Genomic DNA, 26,962 nt, shown 5'->3' with positions numbered 1-26,962 from the left:
TTTCATTTCTGCATAGGTCTGCAGACCACTGATAGAAACACCATTAGAAATAGGATTGGATGGTTATGGGCAAACTCTCTAACATTTTATCTGCTGAAACAAACCAAAGCCATTTTCTGATGTGCTTTCTTTTCTCTGCCTTATCCTTTCTCTCCAGGCAGCTTCATCAGCCCTGAGCAGTCTGGGCCACGTGTACACAGCCATTGGAGACTACCCCAATGCACTGGCCAGTCACAAACAGTGTGTTCTTCTCGCCAAGCAATCCAAAGATGAGCTTTCTGAAGCCCGAGAACTCGGCAACATGGGAGCTGTGTATATTGCCATGGGTGATTTTGAGAATGCTGTGCAGTGCCATGAGCAGCATCTGAAGATAGCTAAGGACCTGGGCAACAAGCGAGAAGAGGCCCGTGCCTATAGCAATCTGGGTAGTGCCTACCACTACAGGAGGAACTTTGACAAGGCTATGTCTTACCACAACTACGTGCTGGAGCTGGCTCAGGAGTTGATGGAGAAGGCCATTGAGATGCGGGCCTATGCTGGCCTGGGCCATGCTGCCAGGTGCATGCAGGATTTGGAGAGAGCTAAACAGTACCATGAGCAGCAGTTGGGCATCGCTGAGGATCTCAAGGACCGGGCTGCAGAGGGGCGAGCGTCCTCCAATCTGGGTAAGGACAGGATTGCTTGCGGGACCCAGGGTCAGGGCCAAGGACTAGAAATAGCTGGAGTAACCCACTACCTTTTACAGGAATCTGTGTGTTTATATTCAAAAGTATCTCCTCATTGTGTGTGTTTTATATTTCCTTCAGATATATTTCCTTGGAGCCTGCCTGCTCTAAATCACAGGATCTTTTCTGTCATCACAGTGCTCTGAGGATTAGAACTCTGAAATACTGGAAAAACAAAACACCCCAACCTTTTAATCTGTCTAGAGAGAAGAACGAGCAGATTTATCTAATTAGAGAGAAGGGGGATGAAATGAAGAGACAAAGCTATGTTTGGTTTAAATGAAAGGGAAGCTTGCTAGGAAGTCATCAATGGAAGGGAATTTGAGAGGATTTTTGTTTAGAGGGAGTTCTTTACTTGGTGACTTTAACCCCAAAGGAAATGTGTTTTTTCCCCTCAATATGTGTGTATTCACAAATGATGTTGATAGTTATAGTGTAAATGTAAAATTATTTTTTGAAAAATTTAAATAAGATAGATTTGCAGTCTATGCTTTGATAGTACTTGGTTACAGTTAAGATATTTATAGATTTGGGGGAATTTATATGGAATGGTAAGAGGTGATAAGTATTAGTAACTGGCTACTTTTTAGAAGATATTGTTATCTTTTCTTGGTACCCAAACAGATGTTGGTACATAATGAATGAAAGGAACAGACGTGTTCAGAAGTATAAGCGGAACTCATCCTTGTGCCTGGAGCCCATGGTTTGTTATGTCCACAGGGACTCAGGGTGGGGAGAGGACAAGGAGACGGTGGCCTTATTCGTATTATGTATGCTTAGCAGATATTAGTGGCGGTGCACTGTGAAAGTCAGTCCCCTTTTCTTTTGTGACCTACAAAACCCTATTTCTCTTTATGTAATTTTAGCATTACTTCTCCCTCCCCTCTACCTCCGCTTATTGTAACCATATGTTTCGTGAATATGGTTGTTTGAAAAAGTCTGGCAAATCCCTGGAGATGATGCTGACGATGGTATTGAGATCAGAATGAGAATCTAGAGAGCCTGATAAAAACCATGGAAATAAGTTCTTGGTATGATATATTCATTCAACAGATTTCAAGTATTTATTGAATCATTACTATGTGCTGAATCCTGGAATAATTGCCTACGTGATAGAGAAGTTTGAAAAAAAATCCTTGCCCTCAAAGAGCTTATAATTTAGTTGGGAAAATAAGATTAATACATAGGACAACAGTGTTAATGATGTTGTGTTGCCATGAAATTCCCAGAAGGGAGGCCCTGAGGGCTGGGAATAGTCTGGAAAGCTTCTTGGAGAAGATGACGCCCAGGTGGACCTTGAAGAATAGCTGAGATTTGGTCAGAAATGGGATGGCATTGATGACAAGGAGTATGTGAAAGAAGTATTTGATGCAATAGGTTGGCATATCTGAGGGATAGTGGCGTGATTAGCCTTCAGGAATGTGCTAGAGGATGGTAGAAGATTATTATGAAAACTAGGCAAGGAATTGTTAGTGAACAGTAACTCCTGAAGTTTTTGAAATGTAGAAGTGAGAACATTGACTAGATATTTAAGGAAGACAAGTCTAGCAGTGGCACATAGGATAGGCTGGAGGGCTTGAAACCTGGAGTGTAGAAGGCTGTGCATATTGGACAATTCATATTTTCTCTATCATTTTGTGTCAGAAATCTATCATTTTGATTAGTTGTATTTATTTTCCAAAGACTTCGTTCATTTCATCTAAATTGTTGAATTTATTGGCATAAAGTTGTTTATAATACTTACTTATTTTCCTTTTAATGCTTGTAAGATATATAGTGATATGTCCTCTTTCATTTCTGTTATTGGTAGTTTGTGTTTTGTACCTGTACTAACCCCCTCCCCCTTTTCTGGATCATTCTAGCTAGAGATATATCAATTTTCTTGATCTTTTTAAAGAACCAACTTTTGCTTTTGTTAAATTTTTTCTATTGCTTGTCTATTTTTTAATTTCATTTTTCTGGTCTCATTTTTATCATTTTCTTCCTGCTGCTTTCTTTGGGTCCTCTTTCTAGCCTCTCAAGGTTGAAACTTAGGTCATTGATTTTAGACTTTAAATTTCTAATACAAACATTAAAAATATAAAATTTCCTCTAAACACTGCTTTAGCTGCATCTGATAATTTTTGATGTATTATGTTTTTACCTTTGTTGGGTTTAAAATATTTTCTAAAATTGTTTGTGATTTCCCTTTAACCCTCATGTTGTTTAGAAGTGCTGTTTAATTTAAAACATTTGGGATTTTCCTAGAAACTTTATTGTTATCAAATTCTAGTTTACTTGTATTGCAGTCAGAGAACATACTTTGTAGGATTGCAATAGGTGTCTCTACAGATGTTGTTTAGGTCTAGGTAGTTGATGGTGTTGTTCAGATCATTGTCTTTTTTGATTTCTTTGTCTATGTGTTTTGTCAGTTGCTAAGAAGGAAGTTGTTAAAATCTACAACTGTTAGTGTGGACTTGTCTGTTTTTCCATTTAATTCTGTGAAACATGGCTTCATGTACTTTGAAGCTTTCTCTTTGGGCAAATATTCATTTATGATCGTTTTTGTCTTTCTGACAGATTGGCCCTTTTATCATTATGAAATGTCCCTTTTTATCATTGGTCATGTCTTTTTTTCTTGAACTACTTGATCTGATACAAATATATCCACTCCTACCTTCTTATGCTTACTTTTTGTGTTTTCCATTTTTTTTGTCTTTACTTTCTATTTCTTGGTGTCTTTAGTTTGTTAACTGCAGATAACATCTAGCTAGGTCTTGCTTCTTTATTGATTTTCACAATTATGGCCTTTTAATTAGAGAATTTCATCATTTAATGGTTAATGTAATTATTGGTTTTGTTAGATTTAGGTCTGTTATTTTACTGTTGGTTTTCTGCTTGTCCCATTTATATTTTGTTCTCTGTTCTTCCTTTCCTGCTGTCTATGGGTAAATTTAATCATATAGATTTTATTTTAACTTGTCTATTTGCTTTGTAGCTCTATCTTTGCAGAATTTTTTTAATGGTTGCTCTAAGGATGGCATTATATATCCTTAACTTTTCATGGTTTACTCTGAGCTACCATTGTACCACTTCCTGTAAAATATAAGTACATTATGACCTTGTAGGTCCACTTACTCCCCACTCCCTGTACTTTATGCTGTAGTTGTCACATTTATTACTATACCTATATTCTTTTTAAACTCCACAGTACAATGTTAGTTGTTCTATTTTATATTATCATTTTAACTAATTAAGAGGAAAAATAATATTTTCTGTTTATCCACTTATTTATCATTTCTTGTACTTGCATTCACTCTTGAAGATATGAGTTTCCATCTGGTATTATTTCCCTTCAGCCTAAAGAACTTCATGTAGCATTTCTTATAATGCAGGTCTGCTAGTGATGAATTCTCTTCATTTTGTTTACTTTAAAATGTGTTTATTTCACCTCATTCTTGAAGGATATTTTTTGCTAGATACAGAATTCTAGGTTGGTAGATTCTTTTTTTTTATCTTTCAGTGGCTTAAAGTAGTCTTTCCAGTGTCTTTTGGCCCCCATTATTTCTGATAAGAAGTCAATGGAATTAATAATCTGTATGGTGTATGCTAATTTTTTCTTGACAGTTCATAAGATTTCTTCTAAATTTGGTTTTCAGCAGTTTATGATATGCCTAAATGTGGCTTTCTTTGTATTTTTTCCTTCCTATGGTTCTTTGAGCTTCTGAATCAGAACATATATATCTTTGCCTGAATTTAGGGAATTTTTACCTATTATTTTTAAAATATTTCTTTTTGTTCACTCCCTTTCTTCTCTATTTATGTCTCTGCATTACTTTGGGCCTTTTGATTTTGTCCTATATATTGCTGAGGCTCTGTTCATGTTTTTAAATTTTTTTCTCTGTATTCTTCAGATTTGAAAATTTCTGTTAATCTTTCTTCAAGTTCACTAACTCTTCTGTCATCTCCAATCTTCTGTTAAACCTATCTGGTGATGCAGAGTTTGGGATTTCCCAAGACTACTCTCACTTCTGACATCAACAGCAAGCAAGGGTCACCCTCAGGTTCAGTAACTAGGAGGACTCACAGAATTCACTGAAAGTTATTGTTATACTCATGGTTATGGTTTATTACAGTGAAAGCATACAGATTTAAATCAGTCAAGGGAAGAGGGCACATGGGTTAGAGTTCAGGAGAATTGTAAGCACAAAGCTTCCAGTTGTGTCATGGATGGTGCTCACTCTTCCAAGCAGGAATATGTGACAGTATGCACAGAGACTCCCTTGAGCTTTCTTTTCCAAAGTTTTTATTGGATCTTGGTCACAGAGATATGGTTGACCACCTGCATGAGTGACCTTAGTTTCCTAACCCTCTGGAGGTTGAGCTGAGAGCCCCCACTGTAAATCATACTGTTAGCATCGACTCTCTGGCATGGTCAACACCCTCAGGTAAACAAAGACTCTTAGGTTGGGCATTCTGAGGGCTTTGAAATTATCTCCCAGAGCCAGGGGCAAAGGCTGGACCTCTCTGGGCAAGGTTAATTCTTTACTGCATTGGTGCATTTTAAAATTTAGATATAGGGCTTCCCTGGTGGCACAGTGGTTGAGAGTCTGCCTGCCGATGCAGGGGACATGGGTTCGTGCCCCGGTCCGGGAAGATCCCACATGCCACGGAGCGGCTGGGCCCGTGAGCCATGGCCGCTGAGCCTGCGTGTCCGGAGCCTGTGCTCTGCAACGGGAGAGGCCACAACAGTGGGAGGCCCGTGTACCGCAAAGAAAGAAAAATAAATAAAATAAAATAAAATTTAGATATATTTTTAGCTCTAGAATTTCCATTTGTTTCTTTTAATTAAAATTTCAGTTTTCCTGCTAAGATTTATGTGTTTATTCATTACATGTATATTTTCTTTCACATAACTGGCCCTAGTTATTACAAAAGCTTATAAAACCTTGTCTGCTAATTCCATGTGGGTCATCTCAGAGTTAGACCCTATTGACTGCCTGTTGTTGTTATTATTTTTTTAACAGCTTGATTGAGATATAATTCACATAGTATACTATTTATACATTTAAGGTGTGTAATTCAGTGGTTTGTAGTATAGTCACAGAGTTGTGCATTGATTGCCTTTTGTTTTGAGTTGTTAGTCACATTTTAATGTACTCTTTGAAAAGGGATTATATCCATCATTGTCAGTGATACTTTATAGAGACTCTGGATTCTGATATATTTCTCTTAATAGTATTGATTTTTGTTGTAGTTGTTTTACCAGTTAACTTGACTTAATTCAAACTCCAAATTCTGTCTTCCCTGTGTTGGGCAGCAGCTGAAGTCTCTGTTCAGGTCTTTCAGCTTGCTTAGATTTGGCCTTGCGCGTGCATATTTCATGAGTTAAACAAAGATCTGTGTAGAATTACAAATCCAAGGCTCTCCACTGTGGCTCTCTCTGGGATTTTTCCTTTGGTTCTTCAAGCCAGAAAGACAGTGTGTTTCTACCTGAGTTTTAGCCTCACCACACGGCACTAATGGGGTTTGCCCTCTGGTCCCTGCCCCTGCAAAATGTCCTCTGGCATTTCAAAAATGGGAAACTTACCCAATGCCTTTCCCTTCTGCAAAGAGTCAACTCCAACCTCCCTACAGTTTCTCACTGCTTTTGGTTGCACTCCAGTGTTTTTAGATAAATTCCTCCCCCTGCTTCCTCCATGCTGGCCTCCTGCCCTTCCCCTGTCAGACTTTATAGTTGTTATCTATAGGAGGGTGGCTCCTCCATTACTGGAAGTGGAACTCCTCCTATCCATGTTTAACCCATTGCAATTTGATTTGCACCTTTTGTCCCCTGAAAAAGATCAACAGTGATCTCCAGATGGCTCAGTTGAGAGATCTCTTGACAGTTGTAAATTTCCCTAATCAGTATGCAACATTTGGCAGCCTTTACTAAGTTTTCCTTGAAATTCTCTCCTCCTCTAGCTTCTGTGAAGCACCACTGTCCTGATTTTCTTCTTGGCTGCTCTTTCTGTACCATCTTCATTGGCTTTTCTTATCCTTCTTTTTAAAAAGTGAACAATTTTAAAAGTTACAAAAACAGTACTTACTTTGGTAAAAAATTCTTATGGTATGAAAGTGTATAAAGTAGAAAAAGGAGGTCCACCCCGGTCCACCCCCTTGCATACCTTCCCATGTCCCACTCTTCAGAGTTAAGTACTGTTAACAATTTGGTTAGACTCTTTCCAGACCTTTTTACTATGCACATAGACACATGGTAGTATAATCATATATGTAAATATACACATGTGTGTACAGATTGTTCCTTTTTTAAAAACTTGGGTCATAACATATGTGCTTTTCTGCCACCTGCTTTTTTTATTCCGCCTTCCCTCTTAGGCTTCCCTCTGTGTCATTATTCAGTTCCCCTACATTATTTATTTATTTTTTTTTTGTAGTACGCGGGCCTCTCACTCTTGTGGCCTCTCCCATCGCGGAGCACAGGCTCCGGACGCGCAGGCTCAGCGGCCATGGCTCACGGGCGCAGCCGCTCCGCGGCATGTGGGATCTTCCCAGACCCGGGCCCGAACCCGCCTCCCCTGCATCGGCAGGCGGACTCTCAACCACTGCGCCACCAGGGAAGCCCCCCTACATTATTTTTAATGGCTCTTTTCCATTGTATTGCCACTTGTTAAATGTGGGAGTTCTTATATTTTGTTCCTTGATTCTTTCCTGTTCTTTCTTTGTATCTCTCTATCATTTTTACCACTATATCTTCAACTACTGCTTCAATGTCCATTGTTTCTAAATCTATATTCACCAGCTCTGACCTCCTGCCTGAGATCATTTTCACATTTTCATATGCCTAGTAGATGCTTCTTCTGATTTTCATGCTGATCAGTCCAAGTTTGTGAGTTCAAATGTGAAATATCTTTTTCCTAAATTAACTGCTTCTCCTAGCTTTCCTTATTCTGTTGATGACAGGCCCATTCTTGTAGTTATCTCTATTAATTCACTATTGCTGCTGTAACAAATTGCCATGAACTTAGTGGCTTCAAATAATACAAATGTTTTCTCTTACAGTTCTGGAGATCAGGAGTCTGAAATCAGTTTCACCAGGCTAAGGTCAATGTCAACAAGCCTGGTTTCTTGGCTCTAGGGGAAAATCAGCTTCTAATGGCTGCCTGTATTCCTTGGCTTGTGGCTTCTTCCTCCAACTCCAGAGTGCATCACTCCAATCTCTGCTTCTGAGTCATCACATTGCCTTCTCTTCTGTCCTAACTCCTCTTGTATCCCTCTTAAAAAAAAAAAAGACTGTTGTGATTACATCAAGCCCACTTGAGTAATCCAGAATAATCTTCCCAAGATCTACAGTTTAATCACACCTCCAAAATCCCTTTTCTCATGTAAAGTAACATTCACAGGTTCCTGGGATTAGAATGTAGAGACTGGGGACCGGGGAGCGGGGAGGATCATTCAGCCTGTTATACAGTCCTGACTTAGAAATCTAAAGTCATCATTGATTTCTTACCCCATCCCCCTTTTTTTCAGTTGACACTCAATCTAACAGCTATCAAGTAAGTATTCTCATTAAGGTTTTTTCCTTCCCTTGCTCCTTCCTTGTTGCCCAGTCTGTTGCAATAACCAACTAGTTGGGTTTTCCTTGCTACCATTCCCTCCCTCCCATGTCTCCTCCATTCCACACACCAATAGTAGACTGACCTTCCTAAACTGTACCTTAAAATGGGGACTATCACGATTTCCATTCTTTAATTCTACTACTCCTCTGTACATACTCTTTACCTAAAACTGTGTTTTTCCATCTTCCCTAATTTAGCCACACTGGCTATACTTCTTGCTTTAATGTATTTTCTCAAGCTATTTCTTCTACTTAGAAGAACTTCTCTGTCCCTATCTTGCTTATCTAAAGTTTACCCATCTTTTTAGGATTATCCCAAGTACTATTCACTTTTTTTTTTTTAAACTATTCACTTCTTGAAGCCTCTCTTGATAACAAGTTCTTTACCTTGTCTGAGTCCTGTGTCCATTTTTTAAATTTCTCTTATTCTATTTCTATTCAATCATAAAATATGGTTATTGGCGTACTTGTATAGTTACCTCCACTGGATTAAAACTCAATAGAAGTATAAACACTATTCTTCTCCACAGTCTCTGTATCTCTGAGTATAACCCCTTAGACACAGTGAGTACTCAGTGTTTATATGGTTAGATTGAATGAGTCAAAGCTTATGCCAAGATGTTGTGCCCCAGTGATTGGAAGAACAGTGGTGCCCTTGGAAAGAAACAGGAAAGCTGAGAGGAGGAACTTCCCCAAAGTAGTTCTCTATCAAACGTGGTAAGTTTGTTTTGTACATGCCCAGTATGTATTTCTCTCAATGTAACATGAGCAAATAGAATTGGAAACAAATATTAAGATGGCATCATCGTAATGACATCTATGAGATAAGGGAGGAAAGCCAGTCAGGAAGACTGAGTCAGGATCACAGAGGGTGGAGGTGACCCAGGAAGAGTTCAGGGAGAAGAGAGCTTCAGGATGTGGAGGGCTTATCACTTAAATCAGAGAAGCCAGGGAGTATGAGATTTGGGTCACTAAGAAGGTTTTTTGACATTAGAAGCTTTCTGTGCACATCTGAGGGGTAGTGGATAGAACTTATGGAGATGGAGAAAAAGAGAAGGTAGAGATGATGAGAAATCTTTATCCTTTGGTGGTCAGCATATACTAATATTTACTATCCACCTTTTAGATGCTTTAAAATAAAACAAGTAGAAATGATTTAGACTCTTTAGATTTCTTATGAACAACAAAGAATAGCCTAGACGTTTTCTAAGTATGTCTTACTTGTGAAAATAATGCTAATGTAAATTTTGGTTTGGAAAATGTCCATCTTTTCTTTTATGCTCAAAACAACTGTAGTTGCATGACAGTATTTCTGTAGCCTCTGTTTTTTTGGTAGCCTTCTTTATGGTTCTAATTTAGACAGTTTGGAGTCAAATCTCAGTTAGGCTGCAAAGTAGGTCACTAGAGTAAAGCCTCAGTTAAAGTGCTCTCGCTCTGATCATCCCAGATCTTCTCATTCAGTGGGGAGGCAAGCAGAAATGCCTCTCATTTTACTTTGAGATAAACTGCAATTAGGAAAATGAGATGGGAGATAATTAGAAGGATAGCCGCTTCCTTCCTTCCTCCCTCCTTCCCTTCCTTCCTCCCTCCTTCCCTTCCTTCCTCCCTTCCTTCCCCCCTTCCTTCCCTCCCTCTCTCCCTCCTTCTTTCTTTCCTACTTGCTCTCTTGCACTCTCTCTCTTCTTTCCCTTTCTTCCTCCCTCCCTCCTTCCCTTCCTTTTCTTTCTTTCTCTTTCTGGATGATGGTGACCACTTAGCTTGCCACCATGCCCCTAGGATACATACAAAACTGAACTCATTGTAGGAGCCACTTCCCATGTACAGCAGTGTAAGAGCTGTTCTGTTTCTAGTATTGGGTCAAACATGAGAGATGGAAAGTGCTTCCCACCAAGGCCTAGGGTGAAATATCTAATAATCTATCTATGGAAAATAATTCACAATTTTAAAATATCTGTACCTTCTTAGTCAAAAAGACACTTGCTGTCTACAAAGTAGCTTTTTTGGGAAAGAAAGGGAAGTGGGACTAGTGTTTTTTTAAATTATTTTATTTTATATTGGAGTATAGTTGATTAACAATGTTGTGTTAGTTTCAGGTGTACAGCAAAGTGATTCAGTTATACATATTCATGTATCTATTCTTTTTCAAGTTCTTTTCGCATTTAGGTTATTACAAAATATTTAACAGAGTTCCCTGTTCTATACAGTAGGTCCTTGTTGGTTATGTATTTTAAATATAGCAGTGTGGGACTAGTATTCATGAATTCATTTGTTCACTTAATCATTCATTTGCTCAACAAATATTTATTGAACATTAGTTATGTGATAGGCACTGTGCTATATTTTATGAATAAAACTGACATAGTTCCCATCCCCATGGAGCTTATGGTTTTTCATTTAACAAGCATATATTGAGACCTGCTCTGTGTCACATATTTATATTCATTTTCATATTTAATCATCTCCACAAACCTATGAGGTCAAGAGTATTAATTAATTTTAAATATGAGAAAAACACAGCCCAGGTAGGTTAAAAAAAATCTTGACCCATTTAATTTCAAGAGACCTGTAGCATAAAAGATGTATTAAGATCTCATAAAATGATGCTTGGCTTTTTTTTTTCCATGTTTTCAAACCGACCTGGTAGTCATGTGCTGAAGTAAATGTCTGGTAGCAACTCTGGTGGGTATACATCATTCCTCTTATTTATAGTGCAGCAAAATGATAGTCACCAGAAATGGTGACTCTCAGCTGTTCTAATTCTAGGATTTAAGAAATATCACCTAAGTAACTTTTATAAAAATTATATTTAAAAATTAAATTCTGGCAATCTAAATCAGAAAAATTTGAATTCCCGAGGAAAGGTGGAACAATATTACATGTTGTATACATAACAAACACACATTGCACCTTAATTATATAGTATTCCTGATTACGTTTTATGAATTAAATATTCAATAAATACTGTGAACACATGTAAAACACAGTATCCTGAAAAAATCTTATAATAAATTTCTTTTGTAAGAGAAAACTATTCTATAATATGGCAGTCACTCTCTTTTACCTGTTTTTCACATTTCAATTTTTTTTTTTTTTTTTTTTTTTCCTTGCGTTATGCGGGCCTCTCACTGTTGTGGCCTCTCCCATTTGCGGAGCACAGGCTCCGGACGTGCAGGCTCAGCGGCCATGGCTCACGGGCCCAGCCGCTCCGCGGCACGTGGGATCTTCCCGAAACGGGGCACGAACCCACGTCTCCTGCATCGGCAGGCGGACTCTCAAGCACTGCGCCACCAGGGAAGCCCACACATTTCAATTTTTATATGTTGGGTTTTCTTTAGGTGGAGAGAGGTCTAGCTTTACGAGTAAAATGTTAATAACAATTGTAGGTAGTATTTAATTTACACTAATTAGGTGTTTTTCTTTGAAAATCCACAGTATGATTATGGAACCATGTTCAGAATAACCATTCAAGATGTTGAAGAGTCCATGAGACCTCACATAGAAATTCTTGCTTCAGCAATGCAGTTCCATTATATTTGTGTCTTACAGTACTCGTTTACCTTTCTTAATAGCAAACCAGTGTGCTATGAGTTAAATTATTATTATTCCTTTTCACTGACGAGGATCCAGAGATTAATGAATGTCTGTAACTCACCCAGGGTTGTAGAGGCAGAGGAGAGGCTAGACTTCAGGTCTCTGATTCCATGTCCACAGATCCTGCCATGAGGAAACATTCCCACTAGAATGGTAGATTCCAGTGGGAGCCGTGCTGAGATCACTCAGCCTAGGGCTAAAAGCCAAAGATGTTTCTTCTGCACCCACCCCCACCCTCCATATACAGGAAAGATGAGAAAGAAGAAACACCACTGGAAGGGCTCTAGGCCACCTTGCAACAGCGGTCCCTGCTTGTGCCCATGTACAAGACAGCCAGTGCTCCCAGAAAAGTACAGGCCCTGTCACCTTGGAGCAGCCCTTTCTCTTCTTCTCCTAGAGAATCTGTTTTCTGTTGATTACTTGCACTGAGCTAGATACTGTGCATACATTATTTCATTTCATCCCCATTACAAACCTATGTGGTAGGCACAGAAGTAAAGGTACTGGCCCAGAATCATGCAGTTTATAAGCAGCGGTGGCAAGATCCAAACCCTGGTCTGTGTGCCGTCTTCTACGACAGCCCACAGGCCCCCTCTGAACCCCACACATTTATTGAACTGTTAGTTCTTCTGCTTGAGAAGCATAGACGAGACTACACAGATTGTCAAAGTCTAATAATGTCCACAATACAGAAAGCCAAACCACACACCTCTGCTTTTCTTTCAAAGCAGTTCCTGTTCGGGTCATGAAAAGGGGAAAAATGTGTCCCAGAGCTTGAAACAGATTTTTCTAGACATCTAAAAGAAAGTAACAAGAATGTACTTTCCCTGTTTGAAAGGAGAAATGAAAAATGGAGAGCATCAACCAAAGCAGGAGATTTTTCTGATCAAGCACCAGAGGACTCGCAGACAATGATTCAGACCCTCATTACGGTTGTGACATACACATCCTGTGCTGTGCCCCACACCTATCAGTACCTAATAAATATTAATAATATTTATTGTCTCCTTTAGGTCAAGATTTGTCACCCTGCTTGTCTAGACATTGCTATTTAAAAGGAGCTGTGATTTGCTTACAGATACAGCACGTCTGTAAACATGTGAGCAGCAGCAGACGGAGCAGTAAATCTTGGTCAGAGCTGCACTTTGGATGGTTGCAGGAGAGGCTGCAAAACTGTTGTTGGAATAATGAAGTGGATGCTTACTGCCAGGTCCCAGAGTTCTGTCTCCAGCAGGCAGAGTCTAGCAGTAAATTAGCTTATGTTTCAGCTTGGCAGTTGGCACTTGGTTCATTTGTAGATGCTAATTGTAATCTGATGTTATCAGCAGCAGGTAATTGAAATGGGCTTGATGAATTACTTAATTTCTTTTAATAGCTGAGTCTTCAAGAACTGAATAAAGAAGATAAGGTGATCAGAGGAAAATACAACAGCTCTGTCTTTCTAATTAGTGCTTGGAGGTTTTTTCTTCTTTACACAAATGATTATGAACATGTGAGGCTGAATAGGTGTATGAGTCAAAAGGCCCCCATGGGGGCATTTCCCATTAGGCAGCCCAGTCCTGAGCATTGATAACACTTCTGTTAGGACTTCAGAAGGGAACATTTGCGGGATCACTTTGGAGAATGTTGATTTCCAAACACCATTCTGTTTTCCCAGACTTAGGTGGGCCTTCTGGGGGTATTGCCACTTTGACATTCACTCTACCTTCAGCCCTTCTTGTGTGGCTGTTTCTTGTGAGCAGTGCTGCCTGGCACCATGCAGTGAGCAGGGGAGCCTCGCAATGATGTTAGTCTTTGGCTCCTGCCACCCATACCAGGCACTGGCACTTCCCACACCTGCCCGTCCCTAAGTCTTTCCATCTGTAGCAGCTCCTGTGTAGCCATTTGCTTTGCCAACAATGGTGGGTGCAGATGTGACCCTGGGTCCTGCCATCTGTGCTGGACACTTCATATTGGACCTATGCCATGTGACTGCAATGAGCTTTGGGGGGGTCTTTCTTCTGGAATCATTTGGCTGTGCTTTTAGTCTCATGTTCATTCTTTAAGGAAACCATCTGTTTTGAGGTGACTCTGGAGGAATTTACTTTTGACTAATTTTTTGAGAAAATCAAATAACAGTGGAAAAAGTAGAACATTAGAACCAGGTCTCTTAGACATTCACATCACCTCTGTTGTTCTTCTTCATGGTGAGTTCTGTTTAAAGACAGCTTATTGTTACAGGTGATGATTCCAGGTCTCTAAGCCACCAATACAGTATTGGCAGTAAATGCCTCTGATGGTAAATTCATTGCAGGGATTCTGATAATGTTCTACTTCTGGATCTGGGTGGTAGTTACACGGCTGTGCTCACTTTTGAAAATTTGTTGAATTGTATGCTTAACATTTTATACCTTTCTGACTATATATTATACTTTAATTAAAGGTTTACTTTTTTTTTTTTTTTTTTTTTTTTGCGGCACGCAGGCCTCTCACTGTTATGGCCTCTCCCGTTGCGGAGCACAGGCTCTGGACGCGCAGGCTCAGTGGTCATGGCTCATGGGCCCAGCCGCTCCGCAGCATGTGGGATCTTCCCAGACCAGGGCACGAACCTGTGTCCCCTGCATCGGCAGGCGGACTCTCAACCACTGCGCCACCAGGGAAGCCCCTAAAGGTTTACTTTTAAAAACACATTGCATCCTGGGGCGGAGTAGAATTGGAATGGTATGCCTTTCTTGGTCCTATCCATGCCCATGGCTTTCACCACCATACACCAATTCCCCAAACCCAGACCTTACTTCCATCTCTGATGTCTTTCTATTCCTGCTTCCTAGACAGCTCCATCTTCTCCAAACAGGCCTCTCTCTAAGTCTGTGATTTCATGTTGTGTATTCCCTATTTCTGAGAATGGCAGCACAAACTCAGTGCCCCACCTAGAAATCTCAAAGTTAGCCTGGGACCCCTGCCTCCTTCCCTCGTAGCCCAGATCTAGTTGGTCAAAAGTCCTGAGAATTCTGCCTCTCCAAACAAGTTGTTGTATCTGCCCAGCTGTGTTTTCAGCCTTCCATCAACTCTTGCCTGGATCATTGCAACAGATCCCGCCAAGCTGGTCTCCCAGCTTCTCCTTCAGTTCATTTTCCACATGGCTTCCAAGGTGACCTTCTCAAAACCCCAAAGTGCTCAATCTTATCTATACTCATTTATATGCTTAAAACCCTGCAGCGGTTCCCCATTACCTTCAGGATGAAGTCCAAAATCCTTGGCCTGGTGTGAGACAATAGAAAATATGTATATTGGTCTCTGCCCCCAGTTCCTGGCACAGAGCACCTAAAACCCTTGTAATTTCCTAAGGGATAAGAGCACTAAGAGCATCTTTTGTTCTAATGAGGGAATTCTCTGTGGGCTCCTATGTGGGAGCAGAAAGACCAAGCCATGATTAGAATCTTGGAATTTTCAGTCCTGCCCTCCCCGTCCTCCAGAGATAGGAGAGGGGCTGGAAATGGAGTTAATAATTGATAATGCCTCCATGAAGAAGCCTATAAAACCCCAATAGTAGGGAGTTCAAAGAGCTTTCAGGTTGGGGAACACATCCACACCAGAAGCGTGATGCACCCCAACGCCACAGAGACTCCTATGGAAAAGCTCCTGCACTCAGGATCCTCCCAAGCCTCTCCCTATGTATCTCTTCATCTGGCTGTTCATCTATATCCTTTATCATGTCCTTTAATAAACTGGTATGTGTAAGTAACTGTTTCCCTGAGTTCTGTGAGCTGCTCTAGCAAGTTAATCAAACCTGAGGAGGAGATTGTGGGAACCTCCAATCTATGGCCAGTTGGTCAGAAGCACAGAGCTTGGGACTGGCATCTGAAGTAGGGGTGGGGGGCTGGTCTTATGAGACTGAGCCCATACCTGTGGGATCTGATGCCAGCTCTGGGTAGACAGGGTCAGAATTGAGTCAAATTGTAGGACGTCCAGCTGGTGTCTGAGACTCTCTTGTTGTTGTGGGGAAACCCCCCCTCCCATCATACTTCGTAACCAGAAGTGTTGGAAGTGAAGTGTTCTGTGTGAGTAGTAAAGGAGTCTCAGAGGGGGGACACAGTAGGGAGGAACTGGCTTTGTCCCTACACAGGATGGAAAAAACTGAGGTTTTCCGTTTACACCTGGCATATATGTTTTTCAACAACTCTGAACATTCAAAAAGTATTTATTGAGCACCTACTATGTGCCAAAAACTATTGCCAGTGGCTGTGTGGAAGACAAATTTAAGTGCTTAAAGGAGAAGAAGTACTTAGTGATTTCAGAAATTATTACATTGGGTGTAATTTTAATTGAGGTGGGGGTGTCAGAAAACTTCTCTAAGGAACTGGTCCCAATTTATGTTACTAACGCCGTTTTCTGCCCCCTCACCCCTCACTCTCACTGTTCTCCAAACCTTTGCGCTCTGTCACTCCTCCATGCCTTTCCTCATGCCATTTCTTCTGCTCTGAGTAGCCTTTCTCCTTCTATGAAGACTTTGAAGTCTTGCTTATTTGTCCATACTTCAGTCAAATGTCATATTACTCTTAAGCTTCTCAGGCTCTTCTAGGAAATTTAGTGTTCATCTGTGTTCCCTAACATTTTGTATATGGCACTTATTAAGTGTCATAATTGTTTACCAACTAGATCATAAATGCCAAGAATGGACAGGATATATTTCATTGCTTTTTTGTGGCCTTATTTCCTAGTGGCTGATAAGTGGCCATGCCATACATGTATCTTGAGTAGACGAAGGGCGACAAGAGCCAAGCCCTGTTGGAAATGCCAGGAACTAACAACTGGAGTTTCATGGAAAAACGATGTATATGGAAGCTGGAATGTGAGTCCTAAAGGCTTTTAAATGAACCAAAAAAGTAATCAGCTTGAGAAATAGTTAAACCAGCAGGTGGTGATTAGGTATTATGACACCCTTTTAATTTTACTCCTTACAGCTAGTAGGGATACTGAATTGAGCAGATAGTTCTCTTTCTTTTACATAGTTCTTTGCCCTATAGCTAAATGAGGCAGTCTGAATAGCAGGCAAACTAAATAATATATTAACCTTTTTGGATCTTTATCTAAGAAGTTTACAAAGTGTGGCTAAAATGAGGCCTTTTGTGCAGGTTTGAAGAACCGTAATATTTATTACTTCTGGACAAGAAAATCACTAAGATATCACACTCTCTCTTCTTTTAAGTGCATAAACTTAGCAGTTTATTGTCCTCTGCATTTATTATCTAGTCTTAGGAAACTGATACTAGTTTCACTTTTTACATAGTCAAATTACAGGTTCCCTAGAGAATATATGAAAGGCCTTTGTGATCTCTCCAACACACCTTTGAAGTGGCATAAAAGTCATGATAATAATAAAAGTCATTTCACTTTTTGGAATGCCTCCAGTGTGCTAACACTGTACTTGGGGTAGCTTCCTCTGCAGTTTCATTGTTTCATTTAAAAATTCAGAAAGATTGAACTTATTATTCCCATTTAGAAATAAAAAACCTAAAGAACAGAGAGGTTAACTTGTCAAAGGTCCCACAGCAAGTGTGTGGGGTTTGAGCCCAGAGCTCTCTGGATCTAAAGTCTGTGTTCTTATACTATGTCATGCTGCCTGCCTCTCTAAAGAGAGTGGCTACAATTATTTAGGAAAGAGCTGAAGCTCTTGCATTTTGAAGTGGCTAGGACAGTTTGACATTGTAACTGGAAAAAAACTGGAAATGAGCATTTTTCACAGCTTCTTTTTTTTAATTAATTAATTTGTTTATGGCTGCATTGGGTCTTCGTTGCTACACGCAGGCCTTCTGTAGTTGTGGCGAGCAGGGGCTACTCTTCGTTGTGGGGTGCAGGCTTCTCGTTGCGGTGGCTTCTCTTGTTGTGGAGCATGGGCTCTAGGTGCACGGGCTTCAGTAGTTGTGGTGCACAGGCTTAGTTGTTCCACAGCATGTGGGATCTTCCTGGACCAGGGATCGAACTTGTGTCCCCTGCATTGGCAGGCGGATTCTTAACCACTGCGCCACCAGGAAAGTCCACTCACAGCTTCATTTCATACTCATTCACTCATCCCCACTTCATGCTGGGCGCACACAGGCACACCTTCAGACCGATGCCAGGCAGACATGTGGCTTCTCATAGACCACAACCTGAACTCACCCCTCTTTCCCAGCATGAAATACACAAGAGGCTCAAATGTTTAAGACTCTCTTCAGCATAATTAGTAATTTCATGGTGCCTTCAAAAAGTAGCTTTCATCGAGAACAATTTTCAGCATGTTGTTCCAGAAATTCTTCTTAAGGCTGTCTCTGACACAGCAGAAAATGCATTTGTTGAATTGGATTAAAGCCGAAATGCGACTTTTTAGTTGGTATTGCTGACTCAGCCTGTCCCCACTTGACTTTCAAACAGCTTTGTTAGCTCCTGAGTACAGACAGGCTCTCAGTTTTCAAGGGATTTCAAAAAGTGGTCTTTTCTGCCCTCCTTTGAAGAGTTAAGTTACTCTGGGAAGCAAACACTTTCATTTTCAAGTAAAAATTGCCTTGGTGCCATTTAGAATGTATCCAAGAGCAATTAAAAAGTGAAGTAAATGCTTTGTTGTTATGCATCCAATATGCTTGTAAAGCAAGCCCTCATCAGAACAGCCCCAGTGGCAAAAAAGTAACAGATTTGTATTCTTGAGCCAGAATGTCAGAGTTGGCCACTTATTTGAAACAACAGCAATTCTGTAATTGAGTTTCCCTGATTCAAAAGGAAGGTCCTATCAAATCTGTTATTTAACATCGAATAAGACAAAGACAGCTTATAACATGGCCCAGCTGTTGGAGTGCTCTGGCGGGAGATATAATATGCTCTGTGACTCAGTAAGCAGAAGGTAATGGACTAAAAGTTATCAAGCCCTTCACAGCAAGGAGATCTGGAGTTTAACCAGAAATTTCAGACTGTCAACCTTAACAAAACAGATGGTATTTTCCAGTTCGTGGCACCATCCGGTGAGCTGGCATGTCTGCCTTGACAACTCCTGGTACTTCTTAAATGCCTGATGGAGAAAGACATTCTCTTTGTCAGCAGTGAAGAACTCATACTACTTTGTGTGTGACAAAGTGCATAAGAAGCACCTATGTGCTAAATCTTTCGGTGAACGCTTTTATGATCTTTCTCCTCTACTCCCCTTCTGTCCTTCAGGGCTATGGCGTTCTGCATAAGAATCCTGTTGGACTGTTCTTTTTCTTTATCCTGGTGACATATAAACCACTCAGCTCATAAGCTGATTTCTCTCCATTTTGATCACTAAGAAGCCCCACTCACAAATGGCTCCCCTTCACTGCCAGTGTTATGGCTTTTACAGTGTTGTATAGCTAGGGTGACTATAGAATTTATCACTGGGACAGTCCCAAGCACCAGCAGGATATAGGATATAGAGTCATCCTATATCTGGTGTACTTGTAAAGAGCCTTACTGCTGAAATCAGATGGCCTGGCTTGAGATGCCAGCTATGCCACTTACTGGCTTTGTGACCTTGGACGAGGTGTTTAGTTGCTCTCTGCCTCAGTTTCTTCATCTGTGAAATGGGCATAATTATAGCACCAATCTCCCAAGATGGCTATGAGGATTGAGTGAGTTAATATGTGTAAAGCCCTTAGAACAATGACTGACACATAGTAAACACTCAAAAATGTTTTCATCATCATATCATGTGTGGGAAGATGCTAAGAGAAAGGTGAAAATGCTACTGAAATATGTAGCATTTCTTACCCTTCAGAATATTCTGATCTATTGAAAGTTGAAGGTGGTTATCTGGGGCCAGCAATACATGTTGTTATTTGATCTCTTCATCTCTTTTTTCCCCTAGCTTTATTGAGATATAACTGATATTTAACATTGTGTAGGTTTAAGATGTACAGTATGATTATTTGATACACATATATATTGCAAAATGTTTTACTCCAATAAGGTTAGTTAACACACCCTCCACCTCACATAATCACGGTTTTGTTGTTGTTGTAATGAGATCATTAAAGCCCTACTCTCATAGCAATTTTCAGTATTTAACTTTAGTCATCATGCCATGCATTAGATCCCCTGAACTTATTCATCTTATAACTTCAAGTTATGTACCCTTTGACCAACATCTCCCCATGGCCCCCACTCTTCTGCCACTGGTAGCCATCAGTATGCTGTTTCTGTGAGTCTCAAGTGTTTAGACTGTACCTGTTAGTGAGATTATATAGTATTTGTCTCTTTCTGTACGACATTTCACTTGGCATAATGCCCTCCTGGTCCATCCATGTTGTCACAATGGAAGGATTTCCTTCTTTTTTTAATAACTGAGTAACATTCCATTGTATGTATGTAAAACACATTTTAAAAATCCATTTATCCACTGGTGGACACTTAGGTTGTTTCCATGTCTTGGCTACTGTAATGCTGCAGTAAACATGGGAGCAGATACCTCTCTGAGATAGTGATTTCATCTCCAGATAAATACCCAGAAGTGGGATTGCTGCATTATATGGTAGTTCTACTTCTAATTTTTGAGGAACCTCCATATGTTTTCCATAGTACCTGAACCAGTTTGCCTTCCTACCAACAGTGCACCAAGGTTCACTTTTCTCCTCATCCTCACCAACACTTGTTATCTCTTCTTCTTTTTTTTTTTGCGGTACACGGGCCTCTCACTGTTATGGCCTCTCCCGTTGTGGAGCACAGGCTCCGGACGCGCAGGCTCAGTGGCCATGGCTCACGGGCCCAGCCACTCTGTGGCATGTGGGATCTTCCCCGACCGGGGCACGAACCCGTGTCCCCTGCATCAGCAGGCAGACTCTCAACCACTGCGCCACCAGGGAAGCCCTCTCTTGTTCTTTTGATGATAGCCATTCTAACTAAGGTGTGAAATGATATCTCATTGTGTTTTTTTGGTTTTTTTTTTTTGTGGTACGCGGGCCTCTCACTGCTGTGGTCTCTCCCGTTGCGGAGCACAGGCTCCGGATGCGCAGGCTCAGTGGCCATGGCTCATGGGCCCAGCTGCTCTGCAGCATGTGGGATCCTCCCGGACCGGGGCACGAACCCATGTCCCCTGCATCGGCAGGCGGACTCTCAACCACTGCGCCACCAGGGAAGCCCCTCATTGTGGTTTTGATTTGCATTTACCTGATGATTAGTGATGTTGAACACCTTTTCATGTACTTTTTGGCCATTTAATTGTCATCTTTGGAAAAATGTCCATTCAAACCCTCTTGATGATTATTTTTTTTTATAAGTTTATTTATTTTATTTATTTTTGGCTGTGTTGGGTGTTCGTTGCTGCTCATGGGCCCTCTCCAGCTGCGGTGAGCGGGGGCCACTCCTTGCTGTGGTGCATGGGCCTCTCACCACGTTGGCCTCCCCTGTTGCAGAGCACCGGCGCCAGGCGTGCAGGCTTCAGCAATTGTAGCACGCGGGCTCAGCAGCTGTGGCTCATGGGCTCGAGTGCAGGCTCAGCAGCCGTGGTGCACAGGCCCAGCTGCTCCGCGGCATGTGGGATCCTCCTGGACCAGGGCTTGAACCCGTGACCCCTGCATTGGCAGGCGGGCCCTCAACCACTGCGCCACCAGGGAAGCCCTCTTGATTATTTTTTAATCAGATTGTTTCTTTGCTACTGAATTATATGAGTTACTTATACATTGTGGATATTAACCTCTTGTCAGATATATGGTTTGCAGATACTTTCTCTCATTCCTTAGGTTGCCTTTTCATTTTGTTGATTATTTCATTTGCTGTGTATAAGCTTTTCAGGTTGAGGTAGTACCACTTGTTGGCTTTTGCTTTTCTTGTTTATGCTTTTGGTGTCATATCCAAGAAATCATTGCCAAGACTGATGTCAAGGAGCTTTTTCTCTATGTTTTCTTCTAGGAGTTTTATGGTTTTAGATCTTGTGTTTAAATCCTTAATCCATTTCCACTTAATTTGTTGTGAATAGTGTAAGATAGCAGTCCAATTTTATTCTTCTACGTGCAGATATCCAGTTTTCCCAGCACCATTTATTGAAGAGACTGTCATTATTTCCCCATTGGGTTTTCTTGGTTTCCCTGTCAAATATTAGTTGACCATATATATGTGGATTTAATTTGTGGCTCTTTGTTTTGTTCTGTTGGTGTATATGTCTGCTTTTTATGCCAGCACCATACTGTTTTGATTACTATAGCTTTGTAATATAGTTTGCACTCAGACCATGTGGTGCCTCCAGCTTTGTTCTTTCTCAAAATTTCTTTGCTATTTGGGTTTTTTGGTGTGTGTGTGGTTCCATATGAATTTTAGGGTTGTTTTTTCTATTTCTGTGAAGAATGCCATTTGAATTTTGATAGGGATTACATTGACTCTATAGATGGCTTTGGGTAGTATGGACATTTTAACAATATTAATTCTTCCAGCCCATGAACATGTGATATCTTTCCATTTATTTGTGTTTTCTTCGATTTATTTCATCAGTGTCTCATAGTTTTTGTTCATAGTAACTGCTTAAAATCCTTTGTATTTCTGTCATATCAGTTAGGATGTCTCCTTTTTATTTACAGTTTTATTTATCTGGATCTGCTCCCCTTTTTTTTTTCCTTGATAAATCTTGCTAAAAGTTTGTCAATTTTCTTTATATTTTCAGAAAACCAGCTATTAGTTTCACTGATCTTTTCTGTTGTTTTTCTGTTGTCTATTTATTTTTTCTCTGATCTTTGCTCTCTCCTTCCTTCTTCATGTTGGGCTTAATTTGTTCTTGTTCTAGTTCCTTGCGGTGTAAAGTTAGCTTGTTTATTTGAGATCTTCCTTTTTTCTTAATGTGGGTGCTTATCACTATAAAGTGATAAGCTATCACTATCACTTCCCTCTTAGAACTGCTTTTGCCGTGTTTTGCTGTATTGTGTTTGCATTTTCATTTGTTTCAATATATTTTTTGATTTCCCTTTTAGTTTCCTCTTTGACCAATTGGTTGGTCAGGAGCGTGTTTTTTAATTTCTACATATTTGTGTATTTTCTAGTTTTCCTCCTGTTATTGATTTCTAGTTTCTTACTGTTGTGGTCAGAAAAGGTTCTTGGTATAATTTCAGTCTTTTAAAATTTGCTGAGACTTTTTTTTGTGACCTAACACATGATCTATTGTGAAGAATGTTCCATGTGTGCTTGAAAAGAGTGTTTTCTGCTGCTATTGGGTGGAATGTTCTATATATGTCTGTTAAGTTCACTTGATCTAAAGTGTTATTTAAGTCCGGTGTTTTCTTATTGATTTCTAGTCTAGATGACCTATCCATTGTTGACAGTGGGGTATTGAAGTCCATTACTTTTATTGTATTGTCTTCAGATCTGTTAGCATGTGCTAAATATATTTAGGTGCTCCTATGTTCAGTGCATATATATTTACAATTGTTACATCCTCTTGATGAAGTGACCCCTTTATCATTAAATAATGATCTTCTTTGTCTCTTGTTACAGTTTTTCATGTAAAGTCTGTTTTGTCTGATATAAGCTACCATTTCTCTCTTTTGGTTTCCATTTGCATGGAATATCTTTTTGATTCCTTCACTTTAAGCCTATATGTGTCCTTAAAGCTAAAGTGAGTCTCTTGTAGGCAGCATAGAGTTGGTCTTGTTTTCTCACCCATTCAACCAGTCTGTGCCTTTTGATTGGAAACTTTAATCCATTTACAATTTGGCATGTTCTCTCATGGCTGCACAGCCCTCCCTCTGGTTGTGTGCACAACAGTAGAGGCCGTGGATGAGGGTTGGGTTGGGGGTGTGCAGATGGATGGCTGGAGGGGCTAGCCCTGAGCATGTGCACGGTGGTGGGTGTCAGCTGCAGTGGTTTAGGCTGGCTTCTTGCACTAGCGCAGCTACAGAGGCCGGGGCTGGCTTCCTGTGCAGTTCCTGGGCTCTGATGAAGAAGTAGAGAGGCACTCAGGTGGCTGGCATCAGCAAACACGAATACCTGTGGGAAGACATCCAGTGAAATCCACAGGTGGTCCATGGCAGCTGCGCTGGTCATTGGTCTCTTCAGTGGTAAAAGCCCTGGGGTTGTCTACAGAGCAGGTCACTAGGAAGCGCAGATGCTCCTGCTGCATGGTAGATACTGGTAGCCCCTGCTCTTCTTCCTTGTTCCTAGTCTTCTCTGTACATCTAAGCTTTTGCTGGTCTCTGGGTGGAGTGAAATGGAAACAGATCCTTCATGTGGTGCTGGGGAAGCTAGATGCTCACTCCACTCTTCCTTTCTCAACAAACGGAACTCTTGCTAGCTGGAGGGTTCCTTTTTGGTACTGAGCAATGCTGGCTTCGGGAATGGGATGATGAAGCTGTTCTTCCTTCACTTTTTGTGTGATTATTCTGAAATTTTTTTGTTCCAGTATGTTGCTGAAATTTCTTAAGGGGACTCCAGAGCTCCCCCAGAGCTGTTTTTGTTCATGGATAGCTCTCTGTTGATCTTTGTGAGGGACAGAGGCTGGGGTTTCCTACTCTGCCATCTTGGTGACATCACTCCTACTTCTGATCTTTTCATCTCTTGCTGGCAAACTCTCCAATATCCCTGTCTGACGTTTTTCTGATAAGAAACATTTCAAATGAAAGAGACCCATTAAAAAAACATCCAAACCAAAACATTGACTACAGAGACCTGACCCCAGATTCTAAATCTGCCACACTGTTCATTGATCTTTGGAGTAAGGCAAGCAGTTTGAGATACCAAGAAAGGAAAAACTCAAGCAGGTATGATAAGCTAACATTCTGTGGCTTGGAGATTGGCTGGACTGGGAGCTAGACATTCAAGGGCCCCAGACTGAGCTCTGAACCTTAACTTGTGTAAGTTGCTTCCCTTTCCTGGGCCTCAGTTTTCTCACTTGGCAAAGAAGAGCACCATTTAATATCTTTGTTCTTTACAAGATGGTTATTAGGCTCAAAATGTGAATGTGAACATGAAAATGCTTTGATGACTGTTAGGTACTAAATAAGAGTCATGTCAATATGACTCTACTGAGAACCTAGAAATTAGTGTAGGTTTTTGTTTAGTGTTTGCCCTGTAAGATAAAGGTAATCCTGTGACAGAAGCTTTAAGGAGCATATTTTCCTGCGAGGCCACAGCAAGTGATGCGAAGAGCAAGGCTCTGAAGTGAGGCGAACCTGAGCACAGACCACCTCAGAGCTGTGCCCCTTTGCATTACTTAAACTTTCTGACCCTCAGGTTCCATCCTGAGGTGTTGTGAGGAGACCCTGCCTCTAAGGAGGCTTCCAGGATCCACATGGGTGCTCTTTGGCACCCTTGCAGTGCTCTGTGCCTGACAAGCAGGGGTCGCACTTCTCACTGCTCTGAGTGGTTGGCTTCCTGCAAGCTGCGGGCCCCTGGAGAAGCTGCAGGCTCCCCCTCTGATGCATTTGTATTCCTAGGGCTTAGTGCTCTACTTGTTAGTCTTTGATGCTGCGTGAATTGATGAGCAATGCTTAGCACATAGCAAGCACTCAGTAAATGGTTCTGCTGTTTTTATGCTCCAAAGAGATTTGTCTCTTTTAAAATCAGCTTACAGATGTCTCCACTCATCTCAATTAGCTGGATGTTAAAATACAGACTTGGGTAAGGAATGACCATAGCACAGCAATTTTTGGCTTTCCAGAAGGTTTTTACCAAAGAAAGACAACAACTGCCAGTTGTTTTGTAATGGTAAACCCAGATTTTTGAAACTCTGACCTGCAATCTCAGATCATAGTCTTGAAAGAACTTGAAGGTATACCCGGTAGATTTCCAAACCATGTATTAAGCCTGGTAAAGCCATGGCTTTCTGGGATTCTCAGAGGGGAGAGAGACTGTGGCAGCCAGGAGACAGAAAAACCTGAGCCTTGGTGTCAGGCCGGACTGGGTTTGAATCATAGCTCTGCCATTTATGAACTGTGTGGCTTTGGGAAAGTTATATAAGCTCTTCAGACTTCAATTTCTTCATCTGAAACATGGAGTTAAAATAGAATCTCTAGGGTGGGGGTGGGGGTAGAGTTCTTGTGAAGATGAAATGAGACAATGTATGTGAGCGCTTTGTACTGTGCCTGGCACACAGTACAGGCTCAGAAATCGTGTCTGGTATTGCGCTGAGACTTCCCACGCCTCAGGGCACTAATGGCACCACTAGGCTGTTTTCCTTCTTTCTTCTGTACTCCTTTTCCCTCCTCCTCTGAGTGATGTTAAGGCTCTGGGGAAATTTAAAGCAGTTCTTCTTTGTAGAAAACTTGAAGATTCCTAACCTAGACAGATGATTGGAGCTAGTTTCTTTTGTGCTCTGGGATTTGCTAGAAGAAAAATTTCCTCCTATCCTGGTGAAAAAACAACTTTCTTCCCTTATATGGTTTTAACTTGTACTGAGCCTCCTTTTCCTGTTTTAACATTTTAGACCTTCTATCTTGAAAAGCATTTTGTTTTCTTCTAAATGTGTTTGTAATAATTGCAGAAGCAGTACTGTGCTCAAAAAGTACATGCCTGACTTTTCATCCATCTGTGCTGGGACCTTTCCCCCTTCACCCCCTCTGTTCTCCCTCATTTATGGTGCACCTTGAAGAAGGGAGTCATACTAAATATTGCCCAATAATAGCAGTCCTGCTTAAGAAACATGTTTGCCTATGTTTGTTCTCATGCTCATTACTCCTTTTGGAGTATACACACATATACATACATATGTATGCATACATACATATGTCAGTGCTCTCAAGTTATACTTGAAAAGAAAGAATTCTTGGAGTCACATTGTGAATGGTTGCTAAGCATGATCCAACTGGCTTTTCAGTTCTTTATTTTATTTCTAAAGTATTTCAATGGTATGTTCTCTTTGACATTGACCCATAGAGGATGGTTTTTTATTTCATTCATTCGTCCATTTACCCATCTATTCACCCATTCTTTCATCCATCTGCCCGTCAAATAATTTTTGAACACCTACCATGCTTAAGGCATCGTTCTGCAAGATGAAACTCTTGCAGTGGGTTGGGAGTCAAGAGATGGGGTTTTAGTTCTGGCTCTGCCATTACCTCAGTTTCCACAGAGAGGAGAAATGACCTGGCGATTCAGAGCTCTTTCC

General features: G+C 40.8%; 1 protein-coding gene across 1 annotated transcript in view; it reads left to right on the top strand.

The window, feature by feature from the left end:
• Positions 1 to 301: 301 nt before the first annotated feature.
• Positions 302 to 26,962, top strand: part of TTC28 (tetratricopeptide repeat domain 28) — a 173,770-nt gene continuing 147,109 nt past the window's right edge. The window contains 1 exon segment of the mRNA XM_007472219.1: positions 302 to 665. Within this exon segment, the coding sequence (XP_007472281.1) occupies positions 302 to 665 (364 nt within the window).

The sequence above is a fragment of the Lipotes vexillifer genome, unplaced genomic scaffold (genome assembly GCF_000442215.2).
Source record: "Lipotes vexillifer unplaced genomic scaffold, Lipotes_vexillifer_v1.1 scaffold691, whole genome shotgun sequence".
NCBI lineage: Eukaryota > Metazoa > Chordata > Mammalia > Artiodactyla > Lipotidae > Lipotes > Lipotes vexillifer.
This window is presented reverse-complemented; position numbering and strand designations above follow the sequence as displayed.